Genomic DNA, 19,072 nt, shown 5'->3' with positions numbered 1-19,072 from the left:
TGTGCCTATGCTAGAAAAGAAGACCTTGAACTACAATGACCTCTGATGCAAAGAAAATTTAAGTTGAAAAATTACTATCCTAGTCCTTCACTGCTTGAAACACATCACCAGAGTCAGTATTAAAGCAGCGAAACCATTTTCCTATTACAAACCATGTAAAAAAAAAGAAAGATCTCTTTTTTTTTAATAATTACTGAAGAAAAAGTCATGATTAGTGGCTTTTAACCTCCTAGTCTAAAGCATGCTCTTCTCAAGATGCTGCCCAGACCACCACAAAGAACACTTACAGAAGAATGACTTGATTACTGAATTTATAGTGGCAGAGAATTCATATCCTATGTCAAGAAATCAATTTCCACCTATAAAACTCCTTCCAAGCCCCACAACCAGCATTACCACCATAGATTATCACAGCTGGATTCCAGTCTGCTCCATACATAAACTTGCAGTGGAATAATAAACATATAATATAGTTAAAACTACTCAAATACACATTTAAGTCAAGTCTTGAATTAAGAAATAAATGCCACCTTTTCTCTTGGTGTTCCCAAATTTTATTTCTACTTAAAGAGGATAGGAGGGAAAGGAGACTGTATGATCAAAAGTTAAAAATTCAAACAACAAAACCCCCAAAAAATCTGCATTACAGAGAAAACACTTTCATTTAGTTAACTGACTGCTATTTGTAGAAGGTTTTTACAGACCACAGACAAGGGCAAGGATATGTATGACACACTAAAACACACCAGTCCAGTCAATCCATGCCTGGAAGCCCTGAAAAGCAACCAGCAAATAAACGGTGGTATTCACACTTTGCAGCTATGAAGATGCCTGACAGTGGATTTTGAACTGCTTACCAAGTGTGCTCAAGGGTGTAACTTGTTACTGACACTCCAACTATGTACCACCAACTTAGGCATAATGGCAAGAATATTCAAAGTAGTGTGTACCCCTGTATTTCAGGGCATAAACCCTACTTAGTGCAAATATTTCCCACACCAGTGTAACTACATCATTCTGAACAAGGTAGCATTATAAATAGCAGCCTTAATATGGCATGTACAAAGTCTATGGAAACACACGGCAAAAAAATTAAAGTATTTTTTCTCTTAAATCTTGAGATTTAGTTTAACTTGAGTTTACTGGATAAAGAAGCAGTTCAATTATAGTTTTGTTTGTATGTTTCTATTATCCATTAGACCCATCAAGCTTCTCACAGAAAATGCAAGTTATCCTTTCCTATCACTTGCTTTCTGAAGTGTAATCAGGACACACTTTTTGATCAGCAGATCCTTTGACACAACTGCACACACAGCATGGTATACTGCTAAGGCTAAGACTTCAGAGAATTATTTTAAATCCTCGAATTTTGGAGATTTTTCATCAGAAGTAATTAAATGGCCCTTTTCCTTCTCCTTAGTCTAAACAGCAAAGAAGGCACATGGGTGATGTTCTCCAGTTTTTCTCTGTCATTAGGACTAGCAAGCTCCTCTGCTTCACAAAGAAAAAGGGACAAAACTTTCAAAATCTTGTGACTTTTACAGGTGAAAACTGATTTATAAAGCTACCATAAACATCATAATGGCTGCACTTAAAATTTGAGAATTAGCAGTGATTGCCCTAAGCAGCCCTGACCTGCATCAGCATCTGAAGTCCCCCAAAGTAACACCAGTGTCAATGTCATGAGTGACTCTTGTACCAGCTCAGTAACATATTATCTTGAAGATCTTTCCTAAGACAGGCTGAGAGACTTTATTGTAGCTTTTGAACATAAAACAGGGGCTTATAGTGACAAAACAAGGGGTAATAGTTTTAAACTACAAGAGAGTGAATTTACACTGCACATATATAAGGACAACATTCTTTACTATAAGGGTGGTGAAACACCATGGATGTAGCCCAGGGCTGTTGTGACTGCCCCATCCCTGGAAGGGTTCAAGACTAGGCTGGACCGTGCTTTGAGCAACCTAGTCTAGTGAAAGATGTCCCTGCTCAGGGCAAGGGGGTTGACTAGATGATTTCTAAAGATCCCTTCCAATTCAAACTATTCTAAGCCTAGAGCTTCCTCCCAGAACAAGTTATCTCCTACAAAGGCTGTGGTTCACAACCATTAGAAAACCCATGTCTCTGACATTCATGTTCTGTGGTCTTCATTAAGAACATATTAATAGAATCATAGAATAGTTAGGGTTGGAAAGGACCTTAAGATCATCCAGTTCCAATCCCCCTGCCATAGGCAAAGATGCCTCACAGTAAACCATGTCACCCAAGCGTCTGTCCAACCTGGCCTTGAACACTGCCAGGGATGGAGCATTCACAACTTCCCTGGGCAGCCCATTCCAGTGCCTCACCACCCCAACAGGAAAGAATTTCTTCCTTATACCTAATCTAAATTTCCCCTAAATGTTTAAGTTTTAACCCATTACCCCTTCTCCTATCACTACAGTCCCTAACGAAGAGCCCCTCCCCAGAATCCTTAAGGGTCCCCTTCAGATACTGGAAGGCTGCTATGAGGTCTCCATGCAGCCTTCTCTTCTCCAGGCTGAACAGCCCCAACTTTCTCAGCCTGTCTTCATACAGGCGGTGCTCCAGCCCCCTGATCATCCTCGTGGCTCTCCTCTGGACTTGTTCCAACAGTTCCATGTCCTTTTTATGTTGAGGACACCAGAACTGCACACAATAAAACAGGATAAGCAGAGAAGACTAATCTGACAGCCCCGTAAATGATTCAGATGTTGCACTCCATCTCAATATTGGCTTGAAATACCCCTGTAGTCATGCACAGAACCACTGATTTCACAGTGTTTTTCTACATGCAGTTCACCAATGGCCTGGGCTTTGGACTGCACTTCAAAACACGCTCTCCTGACTCACCCAGGAAACTCAGGAAAACAGTAACTGACACCGTCTGTGATGACTGTTTACCTCTGCTGTTCTCAAATATGACCATGCACTTTCGAATAAATTGACAAATTTCACAATACTATTTGACCAGCTATCTTTTTCACATTTTTGGCTCAACTTGAAGAGGTGAGAGGATAATCTCCGAGTTCCATAACATGTGTTCTAACTGCACTCAGTGTTGGTCTTCATTATTTTCCCCTTTCAGTTACAGCAAATATTTCTACCAGCAGCACACTACTTCACACCTAATATGGTGCTATTCTTTCTCCATTCTTTTTCTTCCTCTTTCCTCAGTTTCCTGGTTTTTGTTCCCCCTATAAGAGGCACATTGTACCTGCAACATAATACATCTGAAAATAATAATCCCTCCTCTGTCTTCCCCCCATGAGAGATGGCTTTTTAAAGAAGATTTATTTTTTTTTAGCAAATCAGTTACTTCAATAGGTAAAACAGGGAAAACCATAAGGCTAACAGTTTTTTACAATGCTGTGTCTTTTAAAACATTCAAACTAAACGCTCAAACGTTAAGCAAATCCCTCTTTCCAATACGTAATAAGGTTTGTTCCTGAATAAGACTGAGACCAATCACCATTGTAATTTTTAAGGGAATTATTAGTAACATAAACATAAAAAGTGGATAAAAGGAAATACACTACATGTCACCATGTACTGCTCTCAGAGAATCAAAGTCCTCACCAGTTTTTTCAGACGGTGAAGGCTAGGGCTAGGAGTACTAACACAGAGCAAGTTCAGGCAGGGGAAGCAGCCGGCACATGCAAGGGGTGCAGATGATGGTGCTTAAGCAGGGGGAGCACCAGCAGGGAATGCTGGAAGGGAAGGAAGCTGCTGGCATCCACACAGGGGCTACAGGGGAAGACATTTTCAAGTGAGGACAAGGTGCCGAATTTAAAATGCATGGCACAGCACCTTGCCATAAACCACTCCTGCAGGAGCAACAAGCTAGCCATACTCTCTTGCTCTCTCTTTACCTCAAACCGCCATACTCATTTAGTACTTCCTTCTTCCTATATCCAAACCTGATTTCTCAGTTTGCCTACCGAAAGAAAAAGAACAGAAAACCCGTATGTGGACAACTTTTTGCAGAGGCCTACCTTTTCTTTCTCGAAAATGAAAAAAAGGATGAAAGACAATGCAGGCAGTTTCGGCATGATCCACTGCATCACGCATTCCCAGGCTCACTTTAACAGGGCTTGTAACGTCCTAGATCTCTCAATCTCAGATCTCTTTTAACAAGTAACAGTAATTTATGACTCTACCCCATTTTTAGAGATAAAATTGAGACCTTGTTTGTTTCTCTTCTGAGGTACAACAAAACAGAATATGAAAGTAAACTTCCAGGACTGACATAAATAATGTGGGCAACAACATCTGAGCTCTTCCTCTTTGCCATTCAAAGCGAGAGTGTGCTTGGTGCCACTCCAGACAGTCAGTTTACACACACAGCAAAAAAAAAAATCTAACACAGCTTGACTCCTCTAAACAACTGAAAGAATTTTGCAAAAAAAGGCAGGGAAATCGTTGGAATAATGATTTTTAGGGAGACATTTTTACTGGGGAAAAAGAAAAAAAAAAAAAGGACAAAGAATACTTGGGACTTCACCCTTCAAAAAATGGCTTAAAGAATGGGTTTTCCTACACAAAGAAATGTTCTGGAATAAAGACTTCTAAAAGGACACTGGAAAGGAACAAAAATGATCAGACTTAAGTAGTCTGCTCAGTGGAAGGAAGATGAGCAATCTTTAGGCTATGCTATCTCTTTCAAGGATGTAGCACAGTATAGTTATAGCATACTAGGTAATTCTCAGCATCTGACTTCTCTGTCATCCAAAGCAGACTTTTTACAGGATCCAGCCTGTTTCCTATGATCTCTCCACAAATAATTGCATCAGATGAGATTTACCCTCCAAAAGTCAAGCTGACTAGCCATTATCAGCTTGTATTTCTCCAGATGTTTTGTGATCTCATCCTTTCTCAATGTCTCTAGCATCTTGCCTACCACCAAGGTCAGTTTATTGGTTGACTATTTCCTGGTTCCTCCCCAGTCTCCTTTTCCCAGAACAGGACAAGCAAAATGAAAGCAACTGAGAGCTAGCATTGCAAAACTATTGCCCCTTGTGTTGAAAAAGAGACACAAGAAAAACCACAAACTGACACAGCTTATCTTTTGTTTCCAATAAGAGTAGCAACAGATTTCCCTATAAACCCAACCCTTCAGCTCTAGAAGTAGCATCAGTCTCTTTTCCTCTGTTACAAACTTTACCACTCCATTCTTTGTTCAGCCCCTAGTTTGCTTCTTACACTGTCCTTTTCTCCCCAGGTTTTCCTCTAGAACAGCCATGCCCTCTATAGCCGGCATCTTCAAAGTGTCTTAGGAACCTCTGTATCAAGTGCCACAGCTACTCCCCTGTGGTATCACGAAAGCCAGACTAAACCAAACCTTGAAGGTTCTGCCTACACGGGTCATCAAGAAAGTGCACTGCTATGTCCCAGAGACAGATAGAAACCAAAGGGAAAAAAAAAGCACCCCAAAATAAAACACACACACAAAAAGAGGTAAGGAACATGGTGAGAACAGAAAAGATAGGAGAGGTGAAGAAACAGAGCAACACAGACAAGGCTTAAGAGTTAACTACTGGTTATACCTCACAAGATCCCGTTTTGATTCATACTAACAGAATACTGAAAGTATGAACCTCAAAATAGTAAAGCTGAAGTTCACTGTCTATGCTGTTCTGCTACAGTAAATTAAAAGGGCAACAATCAGCATTTAATTCCTGGGTTCTATTTTACGTACAGATCCTGCATTAATTTTATGCAATGAAGCTATAGGAAGACAAATCACAATGGACTAATGGTTATTTATTAAGATGTCTGTGTCACTCCATTTCAATACAGAAATAATTCTTCAATAACAGCAAACGTAGTATCTTCATAAGTTAAATAAGTATCTTTTGTGTAATTTCTTATTTAAGGACCTCTACTAATTTCCATCAGCTTGGAAGCCTGACTCCCAGCCAGTCAAATAGTGACCTGAAGTCCACACAAACGGACACTGGTTTGCAGGGTTAAAATTACTGTGCGGCATTTATACACAAGTTAAAAACAAAAGCAAGAAGTAGCTTCACATCTGCTGCTAAATATTAACGGATGAATACATGGGTCTCTCATGCTGCTTACAATTGCTTCAGAGTTCTCAGAGTGAGAAACTGAGATTTCTATTTCCTTTTCTAAATGTCAGTGTACATTCTCCCTCCCCCTCCTTCCCTGCCCCCAAAAGACTCCTTTTTCCATATGAGTTTATGCCCTAATAAGAAAACCGGACATACTAGGGAAGACAGAGATGACAGAGTATTAAAATGCACAATCCCTCTCTTTGTTAGCCTTGCAGAAAGACTTTGAAAAAAAAAAAAAAACAAACCAGGATGAAGGCTGAAGACAATAGAAGGACCTTGATAACCAGGGACCAGAGCAGAAAGATGCAAGAAATACAATGAGATCTTTAAAATGGATCAGTAAAGCAAACAAAATACACTCAGGTATACCTCTTTTACCCAAAAAGTTCCACCACACACAATCAAATATAAGGATACTCATGACATACATCCAGAAAACCTATAATCTCAGGACTCAACAAGCAGCAATTTGGTCAGATCATTTTCTCCTTCTCCCCTCATATTCAATCACAATTATAGCACCTCTGCATCGACCCATTTCCCCCCTCCTTTCCTACTTAACAAACCTTCAATGTAACACAACCAGAGACTACACACAATACACCAAATCTGAGTTTCTTCATATTTTCTACATGTGTGTTGAGCTCTTCAGCCATGCAGTTATGCAGAGTGGATAGTATTTTAACTACTGTTTCTGTCTCCACACAAGAATCTATCACCTCACTGCGATTACAGTAACAGCACCAAGCACTGCCAGTGAGGAAAAAATAAAAAAAAAAAAAAAAAGAAGTTCATTCATTAATTCTTCTATTTCTGCCTGGTTGAGGTTAGACATGTCACAGAGATGACTCTGGCCCCTGCACAAACATCTGCGCTACTGGAAGTCAAGCTTCCTTTAAGTGACTGACTTACAGAACTGCCAAGAGCTCTCGGCCAGGCAGCAATGTTTAATTTCATTTCTCCATTCGTGTTTTTAATCTTGGAAACAAAAACAGAAATTTAAAGTATGCTGACAGAAGAAAACAACCCCACAATTCTAGAAAGCCCTGCTAGTTCCCTGCCAGGACAAAACACCTGCTTCTGCTAATGATGGCTTTATGCTTATATACACCTGCCATCCAGAAGGGCTCCAGAGCACTTTGCAGGCTGATTTATACATACAAAAATCATTAAAACCACCAAAATTAAGCCACTGCTGGGGTGAGATGTAGCAACTGCTTAACTGCACACAGCCATTCTGTTCAACTGCTCATGACATGAACTCAGAGCCACCATATCCAACCAAAGCTATGGGGGAACGATAGGTAAAGGAAGATCATTGCCCAGTCTGGATTTTGGCCAGTCACTACCTATATTTGCATGTGGAAAGCCCTAGGATCTCTAAAGAACACATGCAGTACAACCTTCAGTTTTATAAATGATCCAAAAGACAAGCAGTATACATTTCCTATATCTTAACTCCTCCTTTATCAGCCCCTCCCTGCAGTAATTACTGTTTATGCCTTAACTTCAGAAGCTCACAATATCAGATATCAGTTTTGGAAACATCCTGTGGTTGAAGCACTCGATCTTGCAGAGCCAGCAGACTGATAGGGTCTGGCAATAAATGTAGGTGATTAAAAAAAAACCCAAAAAATTCTTTACAAAACACACACACAAGTGGATCAGTTTCCCCCACAGCCATCCCCAGCCAAAAAAACTGAATTTGTCAACTGATCTCAAAACTGCTCCAAAAACCAAGAGAGTGACAGAGCTCACACACTGGCAAGCCGAGGAGGAGAGATAGCACTGCTTTCTAAAACGCTCTTTGTATGGACACTGCCAAATTAATAGTTGCAGTCAATGAAGTGGAATGAAATAGGTGTCACCACACATACCAGCAAAGCAAAAAGGCACTAGGAAGCAGATTAAAAAGATTAGGAAACCTGGCATTCAAAACCAGGGCATCTTTTACTGAGACCTCCTCCAGAGGTCTTCTTACTTGAAAGCAGCTTTATTGCAATCCTAGAAAGAAAGAAAATTCAACTCTCAAGTGTAAATACAACATGACTGTTTTAAAGTTTCAGACATTTCTGCCCCTGAATCATCCTAAAAACATAATTCAATTTTCATACTTTTCAAGAGATGTTTCTTCCCCAAGTTTTTGTACAGTGCTCCCGAAAATAACAAAATAGTTATTTTTAAAGTTACGGGTAAGTGCAGAAAAATTCTAACAATGGGCAGCTAAAAAAGCTCAGCCTAAACCATCATTTCTAACTAAAAACATCTCTCAAACATTATCTCTCATTTGAAGAGTTTCTAGAATCATAAATGAGAATCAGAAGCCTAATTCAGTGTTTCTTTCTCCTGCTTTATTCAAACACGGCATAATTCTCAAACGTTATTAGAACAAGGTAGACTTGGTACAATAGAATTATCAAATGAGTTATTTAAATAATGAGTGAAAAGGCATTTTTAACTGAAATAAACCAGAACAAAAACAAAACAAAAAAGTAAACCCCAAACACACACACAAAAAAACCCAAACACTCCACAGAAACAACTTTATCAAAACATTTTTACATCAAGCATCAGATGACTTGACAGGCTGCTAAACTAAGCTGTGTATCCAGCTGTTAAGAAATGTTTTCACCTTTTAAAACACAGATTATTAACATTTTCTAAATTCTTAGAAATTTCTTACGATTGCAGAAGAATCACCAGCCTTTATCAAAGTTATCATAACGTATTTCCCTTTTCTTCCAGAAAAATTATACACAGTTGCACCTTCAGGCAAGTTGCTGCAAACCCTCTAGAAAAATCCTGAGTCTGCAAAACCATGCAAGCTTCCCTACTGCTGGAGCACACAGATTCTGTTCTTGGTCCAAAAACATGATGGTATGATGGAAAGTACCTAACGCTGCTCTCTCCTTTCCAAGTAACAATCACAGAATACAAAGAAATGGGTAAGTAGCTTATAGAAGCAATGCTGTAGTACTCAGAAACAAGCACCCCTCTATGCCCAGAAACAGAACAAACCCACCGTCTGGAGAATAAAACATTTAAGAATACAAAAAGCATAACGGTACCTTGTGACTACGCTACTTCAGTTTTGCCACCCAGCCAAGAATAAAGACTTTTTATGAAAATCAAATGCCATTAGTGGTGCAACAGAAATGTACAGCTTGCACAATTTCATGGCTATTCTTCCCCTCTAGAACACTGGTACCAAGAGTGGTCCAAACACGAACAAAATAGCACATTTTCTAGCAAGTCGCTGCAAGAACACAGCATTGCTCACAAAACACAGGCGTATTTTTCACTGTTCAAATGAAGATTCACCTCAAGACAATTCTACCTTCTAACACAGAAAGAAAAGCTACAGACCTACACACAGACCAAAATAATTTGCTACAGTTTAACCTTTAACACTCTAAGTAGCATCTCCTTCAGTTGCTATCTTTATCACCATTTTCAAAGCAGTCAACACAGTTTTTGGTGAACACACAGACATGAACACACCCAGAGAAAAACCCTTATATGTGTCTTCTCAAATCTGAGAGCAACTTACACACGCTCCTTATATGCCATTTCCTATTAGGGTGAAGAGGAAAATAACAGACCATTTCAAGGTACACTGCTAAAAGACAGATGGCTGCGCAAGAGAAAGTCTGCTGTCCTAAAAAGAAGAGACACTTACCTCGTTTGTGAAGCCACCCTTCCTTCACTATTGCTACTTCATTCATAATGGCAGGAATGTCTCTTGAAAAACCAGTTTATGCCCAAAGATCACTCCGCTGATATTCCTGAACTCCCGTAGGAGGCTCCACAAAAGGGATGGAAGTTTCTTTTCTGTTTTTCTCCTCCTCAGCTATTTCTAAAAAGATCAAAAGAAGAGTGTGCCGTCATTTTTAAGTATGTCACATATGTACAGTAAGGGATACAACAGGGAGTAGCCTTCATTGCTGGGCTGCTGGTTTGGGGAGGTGTGGGGGGGGAATTATTATTACTATTATTACAAATCTTAAATAAGGGCTGTAGGTCTTCACAAAGATTTTTATATCTTGGCAGGCATGGGTATCAAAATACGCACTTGCTGAAGTCCTGCTCCTTCACTGAGCAGGTTGGTCGTGGTCAGACTTGCATCATCACCACACACTATCTGGATCAGAGGTGGACGCAAGACAGATCTCCACCTTCCTAACAGTACCTCACTCTTCACAACAATAGAAGTTCTGATATTTCACAAAGTCCAGTTTTAAGTATTTCCCAGTAAGACAACTTCCAGAACCTCTGCTGAAAGGTCTCTACACTCTGGTGCGCAGCAGCCTATCAACTAGCACACAGTGCATCCTGGGGATAAAATTCTGACAGTAAATATTCCCAAGATTCTGCTACAGATTTTTCTACCTTCAGCATCATTCTGTTAATCTTCCCCAGATCTCCAAAACTCCTCAAAAAGTGTCTTCTCTCACATTTGTAATTCCTACCTCTCCTATTGCGCTTCCCTGAACATGCCTGCAGCTTGCTGTTGTCTTCTTGCAGTGAAAGACACCTAAACACGATTTAGCATTTTTAGCCCTCTGGTCTATGAGAGGCAGTTTCTATCTAAATGGCTCAAAATTGCCCTATCTTATTGAAAACATGTCTAGCTCATGGCTGACTACCACAGAAACATTATTCACGCTCCTCTCCCTCACTGAAAGTAATCTCTTCCCAAATGCATTAGCTTTTATTATTTTCTAAATTGAATCTGATTATTTTTCTTCTTGCAGTACAAATTCTCTGTTTGTTTTTCTTTAATGACATCTGTGCTCTCGAAAGTGTCCATACTGCATTCAATTTGGTATTACTTGGGTGATCAAAAACTGTAATTGGTGACAAGTTCCCAGCAATAACCAAGAAGTTTAATAAAACAGAATCCAGTAGCATTTGTAACCCACCACCGAAGACCCGACTTTTACTGGAGTCTCCCTCCAACCAGAAAGACATCACGTTCCCACCTAACAAATACATACAGTCTCTGCATGCATCTGGCATGCATGCATCCATTATCTCTGAGCTTGCAGGTGATAGCCATCCATCAGATACTAGATTAAAAAGCAACTAATTCCCCATAACTCACAAAGCCACAACCCTGGATGGAAGAAACAGGTGGCCAAAATGAATCCAACCTAGAACTGAAACCACAGCAGGGACAGAGGGCTCTGTACCATACATTATAAGTGCTCTGAAACAGGCAGCCTTCAAAGCAAAGCAGTGAAGTCTGAACAACTTCCATCACTGCCAGAAAAAATGGACTGGAAGAAGGGAGGTCACTCCCCTCATACCTTGCCCGTGAAATTTTATTTTTTATCAGTATTCCTCAGGCTTTTCCAATAACACATTATTTTCTGTTTTCCCCCCAGAAACAAGGTATTTAGGGTTGGTTTGTTTGGGTTTTGTTGTTGTTTTTTTTTTTTTTGGGGGGGGGGGGGTATTACAAATCTGATGCATCTCACTGGTTAGAATTATCAACTCCAAGAAACAGGTAAGATGCTTGCCTAGGGAGGAGAAATGCATGAAAACTGACACTGGCACAAGAGATACGTAAGATTCCTTAATTTCATTAATAAATATGAGAACACAACACGTTGCAGAATAAAGCTCAATAATGCACAGCTACCAGAGTTACTTGGAACAAACTCCTTTAGTTCTAGAGCAATTAGGATAGAACCTGATGAACATTCAAGGCTTTCATTCTCCCTTCAAAATTGCATGTACAATAGTCATGTGAGCTAGACTTACTTGTTAATGTCACAAGGAGACTAGACCTTGTTTGGAGGCTTGGTTTAAGCATTGAGCAATTTGCAAACTGTTGAACAAAACTGCTAAGACTGAATGTCTGGAAACGCAGGGCTTAAGTGTGAAACTTAACACTTCTAACCTTGTGCCATAACAGAATGCAGGGACCAAGCAACCTACCTCTGCATCTCAAATTTAGCTATTTAGGTACACTGAATAAAAATAAAAATCAATATCCTTTCCAATAACCACAAATAAAAAAAGAAGCTACAAGCCAAACTAGTCTGTAGAAAGGACAGTCCTATTATTAAAACCAGAAGAAAGCACAAAGGCACAAAATTCTGCAATCTGCAGCTAACTTACTCCAGGTGTTTCTGGGTTAATGCTTGCCAAGATTGCCACTTGGCAGCCTCCTGCTCTATGGGCTAAACTGTCATCTGGTAATCTGAATTTGAATGACAATACAGCCCCAAAAAAGCAGATCAACAAAAAAAAATCCAAAGTCCACAGGAACTACTTTTTCTACTCTCTGTAGTGTCAAGGAAGCTTGGAATGCCTTTTCCCTACAATATCTACCCAAGAAACACTCCGCACTTGCTACTGCAGCCCTGCTGTCAGGGTTGTGTTTTTATCTGCTTGTCTTCTTCAAAGGAAGAGGGGTGGTAAAGGGGTATTATAAAGGAGCCATGAACATAAGATTTGGTACCACGGCACAAGGAAGCAGGAAAACACTAAACATCTCCCAACACTAACCTGCAGCATGAGCTCCACCAGAGTCCTTCAGTCAGCTATGCCAGAGCACTTATTTTATAAGGGGGAATTTAAGCTATTTTTAATTCACACTGTAAAGAACAGAGGATCCCTTCTCATTGTCTAACAAGTTGTTCATAGACACAGCTCCAACAGCAGCAAACCTGTTGTACCTGGTATATTTTAAAACACACATTCAAGCTGTGCCTAATATATCTGTTTTAGTAAAAGGCTCTATTCAAGACAGTGGCAACAAGTAAGAGTAACTTCTCGGAATAGAAGAGCAAGTTAACTCCAGGTCAACATACTACTGAAGATGCGTAAACCAGAGAAAGTTCCTTTTCCATAAAATCCTTAGAGGGGAAGAAAAAAAAAAAAAAAAGAGGAATGATTAACAGTCCTCATTTATGGCCATCTAGGAATGGTTCCCAGTGAACAGAGGGCATCTGAGGTAAGTATGACCTGGCTCCTTCAGCCTGTGTCTGCATAGGACTGAATACTGTCAAAAGCTAAACAACTCTTTCTTTTTCTTAGCCTTCTGTTTGCTTGCTTTTCAATATGCATTTCTCTAATACCTATTTCAATACCAAAGTATCCTCACAGAGCTGAAGTGGAGTAAGTCATGAATGGCATGACATCAGCATCCTATCATAGTGCTGTTGGTTTTATGCATATATTAATTCCTTAGTGGTTATTAACTTTTTCATAAATAACAACTCACTTCCCTATGCACTGCAGCAGCAAAACCTGCTTTAAGGAATCACTCAAACCAACCACCCAACAGAAGGCGGAGCAGAATCATCTTTTCCGTATTTGGGAGAGTTGCATTAAGGTTCCTTCTCTCGTTCTATTATGCTCGCCTTCTTTTGTCTCTGCAAAAATCAAGACATGAATCTGTCCTCCTTGCCCTCTATCTAAGATGAAATTTATATTAATTTCTACTCACATCCTGAAGGAGGGTGGGAAGGAATTCTTCCATAATGTTGAAGCAGAAACTGAACCTTACAGGATGCAGGAATCTCCATGGTAATCACCTCATCTTCATGAAGGAGAGGAAGCAAGAGACTGGAGGATGAGACCCACCAATCTCAGTCCTGCCACTGCCTCACCTGGCATGTTAGACTGCATCCAGGCTGTACTAGTTAGCCCAGATCAAAAAAGCAGGCTATAGCAAAGCATACTCCTGGATTAATACCTGGCCCATCACACCATCAGTTACCAATGCCTACTGCCCTGGTTTGGCACAGCCCTGATGCTCCCAGGACACTCCAAGCCCTAATGTGCATCGTTACATGCTCTTACAACACACAGCAGGAGGACCAGGCAAAAAAAGGACACAGCTGCCCATGTGTGCCTACCTTGGCCACATGACACTGTCATGAGAAACACAGGAACTGGAGAATGGTGGGTGTATTCAGGCCCATTACATGGGATATCATGAGCAACCCAAGCTCTCTTCCCACAGCTGACCCCAGACCGCAGCATAAACTCACAGCTGACATCAAACTGCAGCTGAACATCACAGACACAGCAGCACTGGGGTCCAGCCAACATTTCAAGTAGAGAGTACAGATATGTGTCCCTACCAGGCCTTGACAAATGAAGTACATCTCCCATGCTGCACAGGGTGTTTTGCAGAAGCAGCAGTGGTTTCAACATGTTCAAGGCCCTCTAAGCTCTCAGTAGCTTTGCACCATGACAAAGTTACCAAATCTGGGCAGACAGCTTTCAAGAAAGCTTAGAAGGACCAAGCTGTTCCACCATTTTAGTTTGCTTTCCAAAAATGCACTGTGGGCCCCAAGTTAGGTGTGGCCACCAGTATTTGCTACTAGATATTTTGTAACAAATGACACCATGTCTAAACTGGTATTTCACAGAAGCAAGTGCAGCTTGTCACATAGACAGGAGGTTAATATTGTTCAGGTGATGGACCAGAGTTAACACATGCAGCTGTCCAAGATGCAACCACAGCTACAGTTTAAGAGGACAAACTAAGCTGCTTATTTCAAAACTGAGTGATGCCAGGAAAGAAACTTCTTCATATCCTGTCAAAGTCAGAGCCCAGACAAAATCCTCTTTATGTTCCCAAACAAGAACAAGTCATTTTATAGTTTACACTTACACAATTTAAGAACCGTGCTGGTAAGAACGCCTGTACCAATATGAGATGCATTTAATCAAATTCCATTTTAAAGTTTTTGTAAGAGAAGCTTTGTTCCATTCCTAAACAAATCAAGACAGTCCAGAACCTGTTTAATTCTTAAACACTTACAGGACATTTTTATAAGACAACAAGTGAATGTTGGAGCTACAAGCTACCTGAGAGTGCATCAATTCTTAAATTTGATTTACCACTGCTGCACACCAAAAAACAGTTCTATAAACCTTGCATACAATACAAACCCTCCTATTTAAAAAATCAAAGGTAGTTTCACAGTGTCTAAATCTGTTAACTCAGACAAATGTTGTGGCTGTCATCAGAAAATTAACTATTACATAAAAGTAATTATGAGTCGTGCAGTATGTCAATGTTATTTACCTATAAACAAATATTCTTCTGAATTAAGTGTTTGTAACTCCCCTTTATAACTGTATTTTGAAATGTACATCCCTCTTGTAGTATAAATAAACGAGCAAATCAGAGATTTGCTTCTTACGTGCTAGAGGTGGTAGGAAAACAAAGTAAAACCAGTTAAATGGGGGGGAGGGACGGGGGGTGGTGGGAATACTTATAAGGTGCAAGCTACATTAACATCAGTAGTGTAAAATATGTAAGAAGTCCCAGCACGTTCATATACTTTATTATAATCATGCATTTTACAGAGGAACAGAAGCAAAAGTCCTACAACTCTCAAAGCACATTTAGGCAACTGCAGAATTCCACCTGGAGGGGAGGGGGGGCTGAAGCTGCACACAGCTCCTACAGCTCTGCAAAATGCGACTACAAAAAAAACCCAGTATCAAGTCCACAAACGCCGCACAGCCACCTACACACGCCAAATGCCCACGGAGACAATCACACCCCCGTCGGCAAACACTTAGTGGTCCGCAAAGCGGAGATGGGCTGAACAACGCGCCTACAGAAGACAAGGGGAGAAAATGGGGGCGTGTGAAGGGTAGGAATAGGAGGGAGTGAGTAGACACTTGGCTACTTTATTTGCCACAATATAAGAAATGTCCCCCCGCCACCCCCTTTTTCCCGTGGGATGCTCGGGCAGGTCCCGGGAGACCCAGCCCCCGCCGGCACGGCAGAGCCGCGGCTCCGAGGGGGCCGGGGCAGGCCGGAGAGCCGCCGCGGGTACCCCCCGCCCTCTCATCCACCGCATCCTGGGAAGCCAACAGCTTCCTGCCCGCCCCGGGACCGCCAGCAGGACGCCGGCCGGGGACGCCCGCAGTCCGGCTCCCCTCACCCCTCCACCCCGCCGAGCCGCAGCCCCGCGGTGCCCGGGTGGAGCGGCGGGGCAGCTCCTCACCCACCATCGCGGCCTAGGCGGGTCTGCAACGACCGCCCGGGAAAGGCGGAGGGCGGCCGCCCCCTTCCCTTCCCGGCCCCGCACAATGCGGCGGGCACAGCGCGGCCGAGCAGAGCAGGCCCCGGCCCCGCCGCTTCCTTTCCCCAGCCCTTCCCAGCCGGGGGAGCGGGTCACTTACATGGCTGGAGCCTGGGAGGAGGTGATGGGAGGGTGGCGGCGGCAGGGGAAGGGAGCCGGGGAAGGAGGCAGGGGAAGGGGAGGGAAGGGGGAGCGAGCCAGCGAGCGGGAGGAAGGGGGAGGCTGGCGAGGCGGGCTCTCCGGCGGGTGCCGAGCGAAGGCCTCACTGGGCTCTCGGCAGCAGCCGCCTCCTCACCATCCCCGGGCGGCGGGCGGCGGGGCGGCTCCTCCTCCCCCTCTCGCAGGCGCTCGGCCCATGGGGCTCACACGCCCGCTCCGGCTGCCGGCCTGCCTTCCCCGCCGCTCCGCCTCGCCCCCGCCACCGCCCTGCCTCCGGCCGGGAGGGGGAGGCCGCCCCTCGCCTCGCTCAGCAGCCCCGCTGCTGCCGTCTCCCCCCTCACCACCGGGCCGAGCTCCCGCAGCCGAGGCCGGGCTCGTCCCACACGCGTCTCCGCGGCGCTCGCTCACATCCTCCGGGGAGCGGCCGCCGGGTCCTACCGCCGCCGCGCCTCTTCCCGCCCGCCCCACAGTGTCAGGGGCCGTCCCGCTCCGCGCCGCTCCCCGGGGAGGGGGTATCCGCCACCGCCGGGGCCTCGCCGACCAGCCCCGCCTCGCTGCCCTCAGCGCTCCCCTCGGCGCGGCGGGGCAGCGCCCGGCGGCTCGGCCCTCTCGCCGCCCCCCTCCGCCCACCCACCAGGCCGGGCCCAGGCCCTGAGGGCGGTGTTTCCGGGTCCCTGGCGCGGCCTGGCCCCGGGCGGCCCTGCGGCGGGGTCACCCCTGGGGCCCTGGCCCGGCCCGGCCCTTGACCTGGGCGTTCGGGACGCCGTGCGCCGCGCGGTGTGACGGCCTCTCCTAACCTGGCCTTGCGGGAACCGCCGGCATTAGGAGCTTGGTGCCCAGAACGTGGGCAGTTTACCCCAAAAAGCAGGGGACCGATCCCTGCGCAGAGGAGAGGCCAGGGCAGCCCCTGGCTCTTCAGCCTCTGGAAAGGGACAGAACCTGTGAATCTCTTGGGGTGCCACCAGCAAGCTGCCTTGAAAGCATGGAGTGCCAGTCCGCTTATCCTGTGCCCTCAGCTCTCTTGCACCCGCGAAATACAATTGATTAAATAATCGGGTATCACTGTACCTTAGAGGATATTTCAGTATCCCTTTAAAAAGCAGGCGGGCTGTGTGGTGTGGAAAAGTTAAGCAATTCTCCAGGGACTTAGTGGCAGAGGGGCCCGAGTGGCAAGTCTGGATAGTGCGCTTCCCACTGCCTTGCTGTGATTGAGGACATCCCGCTCTTGCAACAGGAATGTCTCAAAATCACAAATTACTTGAACTGTTGCTTAGAGCATGGCAATATATTGTAAGATTTTAAAGAGCTTTGAAAAATGGTGTTGCCAGATTTATTATACCTCCGAAGTTCCAGTATCAAAATTTACCCTCTTTGGTCATTAAGGGATTTTGTTTATTTTCTAATTGACAGTGCCATAAACACTAACTGGGCTATAAGAATTAATTGGATTTATTCAGAAACATATGATCACTACTGATTGCATTTCTGCAATCACAAGCTAGCTGGAATTTAGAGAACAGCACATCTTCCCACAGCTTCACACTGTTAACAGCACAAAGGTACATAGAATGCATTTACAGCAGTAAAGCTAGGGAATATGACCCTGCTTTGCACTAGTAGCAAAATTATTTGATCTAATAAGAGGTTTTTCTACTACATAATTTGAATGATTGTACACATTTAGTGAAATTCACTTTCTTTTTCTATTTTGGTCAACTTCATCTGTTTAATAATGTATGTCAGGAGGGTTCCTGAGCATCAAATGGATCACTGGATATGCCAGTGTGCTAGAGGAGTTAGTGATGATGCAGAGGCGGAATGGCTTCACTTTTCTTCATGGCAGAGAAATAAAGAGCAAGACCTCTTTTCCCACCAAGGAACACACCAGTTCCTCCTGGCAGAGCTGGGACACACCAGTGTGGTATTTTTTGTATCTCTCCTTAAGGTTTACTAGGACATATTTCAGTACAGTTTGAAAAATGTACCAGTTTGGGCAACTTGGTGGAATAAGCAGACCCTGTGGTACAGGCCCAGTTACCTAGTTTAGGGGCAGATCTTCATCTGCTGCAGACAGTGGAAAGATTTCTGTTGATATTGAGGTAGAATGAACTGGCTGTGAGAATCCTGTAAGACACAAAGGTAGTGGAAAGGAAAAATCTGGGTTTGTGATTGCATTTCAACCTACCATGCATTATGTACAGAATATTTAGTATAAATTAAAATGTAGGCAGGCATTAAAGATATGATTTAAATTAATCACCAGTATGCACAGCCTGCAGGCAGTTCAGAGGACGTGTATGGAACTTAACAAAAACAAGAAGAAAATTCATTTATTAACTAATTTCGAGACTTCAGACTGCAGTTAGGTGTAGCAATAAAGAGCATGTTCGCTGGCTTAAGACACTTTTGTCCAGGCAGGGGGATCTCTGGTAATAGATCTGATTGCAGGAAAGCTTTCTTGTTTTCCTGCCAATCCCTGTCCTGATTGATAAGCTCCCAGGCTGCATGGTGAGCAAGGTCGTTAGGACTTCCCCCTACAAATGAAGCAGCAGTTTAAAAAATAAGGTCATCAAGTAAACAGTTTTCTGTCCTGAAGAGAAGAAAATAAACCTCTGTTGTTTGCTAGAAAGGAAGTGCAATTTAAAAAAAAAAAAAACAGAATTTCAACATGAACAGATTGTTTAGATTTCTGACTGCTGATTTACCATGATGAAAAACAGGCCCAAACTAGAAAGTTTGGATCCTGATCTG

General features: G+C 43.2%; 1 protein-coding gene across 2 annotated transcripts in view; it reads right to left on the bottom strand.

Moving 5' to 3' along the window:
* Nucleotides 1–16,871, bottom strand: part of AKT1 (AKT serine/threonine kinase 1) — a 76,810-nt gene extending 59,939 nt beyond the window's left edge. The window contains exons 1-2 of one of the 2 annotated variants that reach the window (XM_034061674.1): nt 16,730–16,871; nt 9,778–9,954 (exon numbers count right to left, since the gene is read on the bottom strand). In XM_034061674.1, coding sequence (XP_033917565.1) covers nt 9,778–9,823 — 46 coding nt within the window. In that variant the 5' untranslated portion in view covers nt 9,824–9,954; nt 16,730–16,871. Of the gene's footprint in view, nt 1–9,777; nt 9,955–16,262; nt 16,640–16,729 lie in introns of those variants that run through there. The other variant, XM_034061673.1, reaches the window with a different exon arrangement.
* Nucleotides 16,872–19,072: the final 2,201 nt, after the last annotated feature.

This window comes from Melopsittacus undulatus, chromosome 4 (genome assembly GCF_012275295.1).
Source record: "Melopsittacus undulatus isolate bMelUnd1 chromosome 4, bMelUnd1.mat.Z, whole genome shotgun sequence".
Lineage (NCBI taxonomy): Eukaryota > Metazoa > Chordata > Aves > Psittaciformes > Psittaculidae > Melopsittacus > Melopsittacus undulatus.
This window is presented reverse-complemented; position numbering and strand designations above follow the sequence as displayed.